Raw genomic sequence first — 8,298 nt, 5'->3', positions numbered from 1 at the left:
TCATTACATGTCATTAGCCAACTGGACCATTTATTAATATCACATGTAGATAATTAACGAATTTATAATATATTGTTTAATATTTTATATGTGACAGATATTTAATTTTTTCATGCGACCTTAACACAATTGCTGGTTGCCAGTTGTTCTTGACTTTCACCCTCACTTTTTCTCCAGTTGCAATAGGTGGTAACTGTTTTGCTCCACAGTCAAAGTAACTTTTCTGTTTAAGCTGTCTGTCCTTAATGTCTTTATGTACATTTCTGTACAGTTGTGGTCTCAACAGCTTTGTTGATGTAGGCAATTTTGTTTTCAATCTTCGACCCATAAGCATCTGTGCAGGAGACAGTTTCACACCATCCATAGGAGCATTTCTGTACTCCAATAAAGCAATATAAGGATCTCTCTGGCTCTCTTGTGCTTTCTTTAACAGGTTCTTGACTGTCTGGATTGCTCTTTCACTTTGTCCATTTGCCTGAGGAAATCCAGGACTAGATGTGGTATGTCCAAACTCCCAGCTTTCTGTAAATGCCCTGAATTCGGCACTTGAAAATTGTGGACCATTATCCGACACCACTTCCTCCGGGATTCCATGTCTCGCAAAGATTGACTTAAGAGCTGTCACCACATGTTTGCTCGTTGTATGTGTGAGTTTAGCAATCTCTGGAAACTTTGAAAAGTAATCCACACACATCAAGTATTCCTCTTGATTGAAGTGGAACAAGTCAACACCGACTTTCGCCCATGCTCTGTCTGGTATGTCATGACATATGAGTGGCTCTTTGGTGTTACTCCGTCTGAAAGTATTACAGATAGCACACTTCAACACAACATCCTCAATTTGCTTTGCCATGCCGGGCCAAAACATCACATCTCTTGCCCTCTCTTTGCACTTGACAATACCAAGATGTGACTCATGAATTCTTTGAAGCATGTCTGCTCTCAAGCTTTGTGGAACTACGATTCTCCAATTCTTGAAGAGTAATCCATCAGAACAGGTAAGTTCTTCTCTGTAAGTCCAGTACTTTCTTATGTCTGCTGGAACTTCTCTTATGTCATCAGGCCACCCTGACTGAACTACATTCACGACTTGTTGCAGTTCTGCATCTTGTATTGTTGCTGTTCTGAATGTTTCCTGCTTTTCCTTGGAGATTGGCAAACACACTGACAGTGTATGAACTTGTAACTCATCTTCCAGTAGTGATTCCACTTGTTCTTTTAAGTACGCTCGACTCAGGGTATCTGCTATGTACAATTCCTTTCCAGGCTTGTAACTGACCCGTATATCATACAGCTGTAATCTCATCAGCATTCTTTGCAGATTCGGAGGAGCTGTTTGGAGAGATTTTTTGAAAACGGTCTCCAAGGGCTTATGATCCGTCTCCACTTGTACTGTTTTTCCATAGACATACTGATGGAACTTCTCGCAGCCATAGACAATTGCTAAGAGTTCTTTTTCTATTTGGGCGTATCTTTTCTGACACTCAGTAAGAGACCTTGAGCCGAATGCTACCGGATGTCCTTCTTGCAGTAACACTGCTCCAAGACCTTCAGCGCTTGCGTCCACTGACAGCATTATCTCTTTGTTGACATCAAAATACTTTAACACTGGAGTGTTACTCACAAGTGACTTCAGTCTTTCAAAGCTCTTCTGTTGTTCTGTCTCCCAATGCCATGCTACATCTCCTTCCAGCAGTTTCCTCAATGGCGCACTTAAGTCTGACATGTTCGGAATGAACTTGGACAGATATTGAAGCAGTCCTAAGAATCTCATCAGTGCAGCTTTGTCCTGTGGCTCTGGCATGTTCTGTATTGCTCTGACTTTTCCGTTGTCTGGCTTCAATCCTTCTGCCGTCAGTATGTGTCCTACATAGCTGACTTCAGTCATCCTGATCTTGCACTTGGTTTTGTTCAATTTTAGATTAATGTCTCTGATTCTGTCCAACAGCTTTCTTAGTCTCTTGTCGTGTTGTTCCATGTCTTCACCCCACACCAGAATATCATCCACTATGTTCACGACTCCATCTAAGCCTTCCAGTCTTTGTGCAATGCACTTTTGAAATACTTCTGGAGCTGACACAATGCCAAATGGAAGTCTCAAAAACCGGTATCTTCCAAAAGGAGTGTTGAATGTACATAGTTTAGAGCTCACTTCATCCAACTGTACTTGCCAAAATCCATGATTGGCATCAAGTACTGAGAACACTTTAGCATTTGGCATCTCCGCTACAATTTCTTCAATTGTACGCAACGGATAATGTTCTCTCTTGATGGCTTTGTTAAGATCTTGTGGATCGATGCAGATCCTGAGTTTCTCTGGCTTCAATACTGTAACCATACTATTGACCCAATCAGTAGGCTCAGTTTGCTTCACAATAACTCCAAGATCTTCCATTCGTTTCAGTTCCATTCTGACTTTCTCTTTTAGAGCTATGGGTACTTTTCGTGGTGCATGAATGACTGGAGCAACATCTGGGTTTAGCTGTATGTGATGCAGTCCTGGTACACATCCTAAACCAGTAAACACGTCTTGATATTCACTCAGAATGTCAGTTTGATTTTTGTTTTCTACTTTGTACACTCTTTTAATCAATCCAAGTTTTGAGCATGCTTCTCTTCCCAGAATTGCTGGTGAATCTTCTTCTACAATTTGAAATTCCAGATCAAACTCAGTGTCTTTGTATCCACACTTAAGCCATACTTTACCCTTTGTCTCCATCGTGTGGCCAGAATATGTAACTAAAGTGCAGTTTGACTTCTTTAAAGTTGTTGTCTTGTTAGAAGTTTTCTCAAAATCTTTAAATGACAACACATTGCACTCTGCTCCTGTATCTAGCTTAAAGGTAAGTAGACTATTGTTTATGCTGAATTCTTGTGTCCATTTCTTGGTTTCACTTTCCATTGTAGAGACTGTATACATTTGTGGAAGCCATTTGCTAGCTTTTTCCTCACTTTGTTCAATTTCAATGGTACCAATAAATAATTCAGCATCTTGTTGTTCTATCTCATGTACTTTTTTTCTCAAATCTTGTTTGTTTGTCCTTTTTCTGCGGAGTTTTGCACATGCGGCTAAAATGATTCTTCCTCGAGCACTCATTACAAATTTTCCCATATGCCAGACACTTCCTTGGCTCATGTACATACCCACATCTTGTGCACTCATCTTTCTCTTTCCTTGTGTGCTTGATATTCACTTGTCTGGCCGACTTTGTCTTCGTGATTTTGTTCACTGCCACTTCTGCTTCTTCATGCAGCACTTTCAAGTGGCTTTGCGTTATTTCGTTTGCACGACAAATATCCACAGCCTTAGCTAGGTTCAGATCTGTTTCTCTGAGAAGTCTAGCTCTCACAGTGTCATTGTTAACACCACAGACAATGCGATCTTTAATCAAGTCATCATTTAATCTTCCAAACTCACAATCTTTTGCCTTATTTTTTAAGTCAGTCACGTATGCATCGATGGTTTCGTTCGGTCCCTGTGCTCTCGTGAAAAACATATGCCTCAGATATGTAATATTCTTTCTTGGCTCACAGTATTCTCTAAACTTTTCTTTGAGCACTTCAAAATCATCCACATCATCATCAAAGTCCATGGTATTAAATACCTTTATGGCGTCATCTCCCGCCACGTGAAGAAATGTCGCACATTTTACCTTGTCACTCTTTTCTGCAATGCCCGCTGCAATGAGATACAAATCAAACTTTTGAATCCACGTTCGCCAGTTTTCCGCCAGATTTCCTTCAAAATCCAAACTGTTAGGAGGTTTTAACTGATCCATAGTTTTCTTCTGACACCATGTGATGTTTTGTGAATTAACTTTAGTACAAAGACACACGGAGACCAGGTTGCATGCTACTCAACACTTTTTATCTCTCTTTTTCTATACCTCTCTCTTACAGGGTACGCCAGCATATCTTAACAAGGAGAGCACCACCTTCAGGTAAGGAATAATAATACAACTCTCACACATCACACTGACAGCGTGAACAGCGTGAAACGCTCGCAACGAGAGAAACACTTCGCCAGCGCTCACCTCAGCTCCGAGAGCATCATCCGTGTAACCAAGCAACCAACCGAAGCTTCATCCAGCCTCTCCAACTGACCAATCACCACCGAAGGCTTCCCAAAGACGTCATCCAAAGAACTAAGCAACCAATCAGAAGTGGCGTGATTCCCTCCGCTAAGACGAGCCCACCAAGGAAAACCCGAACGCAAGTAAAACAAGGTCTCCTTAATCTCTTGCTGAACTGGTGCTAAATTTCAAAAAAGATAAATCTCTGCTTTTATGGTTTTCTCAGGTTGCAATTTAAGAACTAGTAGCGGATACTAGTAGTTTTGGGATTCCCTTCAACTCCATAGACTCTCATTCCGTGAACTGTATGCCTGTGTGTGTGTGTGTGTGTGTGTATGTATCTTAGAGTAGTTCAATAAATTCTCGTTTCATTGAAAAGAACATTGTCTTGTTTTTCTGTTCATAAAGCTACTGCCCGTTTTGCTACCTAGCTCATAACGAACGAATATTTTGGTTTATATTATAATCCAATGGCCACAGGAATAATATAAACATCCAGAGTTGGTAAAATATCCTAAATTGAACGTTCGGTGGACGAACAGTTGATAAAAGTGTAAATTACTAACTTTGAATCAGTTAATCAAGTTAATTCTGAATCCTTTGGATTCGATTCTCAATTGAATCACTTAAATTTGACCTAAAACCCTACAACCCTGAGGTGACAGTTTGCTTGCCAGAGCTTAACCTTGTTGCAGATGTCTGTGTGTCTTCTGCCTCTCTGGGCTAAAGACTCAGAATTTAGTCAATCTGCTTTGTCACTCCAGGATGGAGACTCGGGACGTTGTTGTATCTGTTGCTGCCTCAAAAGCTGGAGACTCGACTTGGTATCTGTTGTAGTCTCACCCTTGCAGAGTTAGAACGGTGTAGCTGTTATTGCCTCTTCCCTTACGGGACTCAGACTCAGTACTGGTTGATGTGCTATTGTCTCACCTATGCAGGGCTCAGACTCAGAACAGGGTGTTTCTGTTGCTGCCTTCCCGGTAACAGGACTCAGACTCAGAACTTTGTTGATCTGTTAATGTCCCATTCTTTGCAGGATTCAGACTCAGAACCAGGAAGGGTATCCCTTTTTGATGAGGAGGAGACTGCAATTTGGTGCTTCTCCATTTCCATGCTGTGATTGGCTGGTCCCATCAGAGTGGGGGAACACAGTGTGACCCACCCTTCTTTCTTCTTTATTTGCGTAGTCCAAACACAAATTCAGAAAAATGTTACTACAGTTTTACATTTCATTTTATGTGGAAATTAAACATTCAACCTGTTTACCCATTTTCTACTCCTGAACGTAAAAACAAAATATAAAGGTGAATTCTTGTTTTTTGGGGGAAAACGAAAAAGGTGCAGTTTTCTCATGTTTCTGTTTGGGAGAAGGACAATTTAATGTCAAATTCCCAGTTATTATTTTTTTGTTTGTAATGCTGTATTCACACCACGTCATAATTACTGTAATTCTGAGATGACAACATGTGAAATTTTACTCAGAGCTTTTGGCACAGAAATACTCCATCATACATCCAAGACGTCTGCAGCGGAGCTTGCCCCAGTGCAGACCCAGCAGAAGTGCACATCGAGGGTGCACAGCGCATTATTTTACACCTAATTATTGCATTACAAAAAAAAAAAAAAAAAAGCAAACAAACAAATATCACGGGTTTATGTACATCATAGTATGAAATTATATACGCTGAAAAAAGGACAAGGGTAACAAAAAAAAAAAAAAAATTAGAACAATTAGAAATTAACAACATTGATAAAATTGTGGGTCACAATAGTACGGTTAAAAATAAAAACTTAAATCAACCCAAAACTTGTTGGTTATAATATAAATCACAAACTAAATGGGCAGCTGTTTCTTCAACAAGACCACAAAATGAGCCAGATGCAACAATATCAAAATATTTACAGATAGAAGAATTAAACCTTTCGCTCATATCTTTTAAGTTGTTGTGCTTGTTATAACGTCGTAAATCACATGATGTCAACATGGCAGATGAATTCCGGATCGCATTCATACTTCACGCATTCAGGCTACATAGTATGTACCCTTTTAGCACTCATTAAGTACCTACTCAGAGAGTATGCTATTTTGTACACAGCCAAAATATTTTTATTTTCACTGGCACTGTAGGTGCACCGCGCCACATTTTGCCATTTGTCACTTGTTTTCTATTAAAAGTTAACTAGACACTCGCGACTGGCGTGTCCCGTGTGAAAAGACCTTAAGTTCAGCAAGTTTTTTACAGGATGGAAAAGGATCCCAACAAGCTGCATGTTTCTGCTAATCCATGCGGAGTAATTTTCCTTTAGATACACTGCGCCCAAGTTCATCACATAAGTCATGGGATGGTAGTGGATGCCAACAAGCTGACTGGTGGCTTCACAGACCAAAGCCACATCGACTTTCCTGTCTTTCTGCTTTGTAGGCACGTCTGGAGGGAAACTTCCGCAAATAGCTTCCATCACTTTCTTGAAGAAGCCATATGTGAAAGAGGACTGAAGTTTCTCATGCAACGCCGGGTCTGCCTTAATCTGCAGCAGAGGTTCAAAGACAGGGCAGAAGAGGTGTTTCTAGATTCTAGTTATTCAAATAGTTTTTAACTACAAGTTTGTTTTTAGCCTAATTAAGTACCTGCAGTTCTTGCTAACACTGCATTTTTCTCAATAAATTAATAAATGACAAGTATATATTTTTGTCTCATTTATTTGATTGGGTTCTCTATGTCTACTTTTAAGACTTGTGTGAAAGTCTGATGATGATTTGAGATACATTTATGCAGAAATATAGAAAATTCTAAAGGACTCACAAACTTTCAAAACTTTTCAAAAGTTAATTGAAACACTGAAGCAGACTTTACTTGCATGTAATATGCAAAGTCTGGTCTTTGACTCATAATTAAATTACACTGAATATCATATTATATAAATAAATATTATATAAAATGTGGTCTCAGACTTGTATGGGATAGAAACTGTGTTTGTAGAGACACCTGGTGGTCAGGAATAAATTACATCATGAGTGCTCATTTCACTCACCTTTTCATACAATTCATCGTTATGTTCTCTGAGGAGCTCAGCCAGCTTTTCCACAACATCTGCCAAGCAAACAGAAATGGGCAGTTCAGATGGCACGAAACACATCTGAATGAAGGGACTCAGCTAATATATCTAAATCAAATGAGAAGAATGAGCTCTTACCAGACTCCTCATCTGGACTGTCTGATTCTATTTCACAAGGAGTGAAGTGCTCTCTGTCTGATATCTCTGTCAGTTCACCGTGTTTGACCATGATTTCCATCTCATCCACTCTCTCATCATCTGATCCTGATGGAAACAAATCACACCCTGGAATCCTCACAATCTCACTTCCTCATTAGGGAATGTTAAAAAAAAAAAAAACCAAACAAACAAAAAAAAAATACTACATTTAGATTCATATTTCACACTTACTGCTAAGTGTCGCAGCCTGTCGTTCTGGCAGTTCATCTGTCTGTGGTTTAATACATTTTAGGAGAAAAAGTCTCTTCTTTCTTTTATTTTTCTGTGGTTTGCGGTGTTTTTCAGTTGGCTGTGGCGAAGACGGGACATCCTGCTGCAGGCGGGTGTCGGCGGGTCGTCTCTTGCGGATGTATGCCATCAGGAGTCTGAACTCCAGACTGTCCGCCCCAGACGTCTGGACGTCACCGTTACTGTGCTGCTGATCCCTGGTCAGATATGCAAACATACATCATCAAAACACTTCATCAAATAATCAAAATACAATAACTATTTGTACATTTTATTTTACACTGCCCTCCAAAAGTGTGGTTTTGAACGATATCAGCATAAATCCTTATCATTTTTTGGTGCAAATACATTAAAGTAACTTGACATTATCATTTAAGAGCAGCAATAACAATTTTCATTCTGATTACATAATAATGGAAATATATACACGTCAAAGTCAGACATGCCCCTTTGCCAGCTGTGACGCCTGGTTACTGGTTTAAACTTTGCCCAGGTTTTTAAAAGATTTTTGGGTCAGCACACCTTAATAGCTTGAACAACTGATTGCCAATTAAGTTTAGAATACAATGAATTTAGGCCCAGATTATGCCGAGATTTTGATGAATCGAAAATGTAAGTTTTTTCTATGTATAAACTGTTTATGTAGTTTGTGTTGTCCCTTATCACTGCAAAATTATCACAAATTAAAAATGATTCATGCCAATATTGTCCAAAATCCCAC

General features: G+C 39.5%; 1 protein-coding gene across 1 annotated transcript; it reads right to left on the bottom strand.

Annotated features, from left to right (window-relative positions):
• Positions 1–2,442: 2,442 nt before the first annotated feature.
• On the bottom strand, positions 2,443–7,939 carry LOC127159359 (uncharacterized). The gene is made up of 4 exons (XM_051102213.1): positions 7,521–7,939; positions 7,269–7,394; positions 7,107–7,165; positions 2,443–6,602 (listed from the first exon to the last, which is right to left on the bottom strand). The coding sequence occupies exons 1-4, from the start codon at positions 7,792–7,794 to the stop codon at positions 6,243–6,245; spliced, it is 819 nt and encodes a 272-aa protein (XP_050958170.1). The 5' UTR covers positions 7,795–7,939; the 3' UTR covers positions 2,443–6,242.
• Positions 7,940–8,298: the final 359 nt, after the last annotated feature.

This window comes from Labeo rohita, unplaced genomic scaffold, assembly GCF_022985175.1.
Source record: "Labeo rohita strain BAU-BD-2019 unplaced genomic scaffold, IGBB_LRoh.1.0 scaffold_2106, whole genome shotgun sequence".
Lineage (NCBI taxonomy): Eukaryota > Metazoa > Chordata > Actinopteri > Cypriniformes > Cyprinidae > Labeo > Labeo rohita.
Note: the sequence above shows the minus strand (reverse complement) of the source record. Positions and strands in the feature narration are given on the sequence as shown.

What these genes read in the sequence shown, in the direction of transcription:
- LOC127159359 (XM_051102213.1), bottom strand. Translation starts at nt 7,794, where the DNA reads ATGTTTGCATATCTGACCAGGGATCAGCAGCACAGTAACGGTGACGTC. An exon ending in ACAGGCTGCGACACTTAGCA is followed by an intron (nt 7,395 to 7,520) that starts GTAAGTGTGAAA and finishes TGTTTCCATCAG; the next exon opens with GATCAGATGATGAGAGAGTG. An exon ending in ACGATGAATTGTATGAAAAG is followed by an intron (nt 6,603 to 7,106) that starts GTGAGTGAAATG and finishes CCTCTGCTGCAG; the next exon opens with ATTAAGGCAGACCCGGCGTT.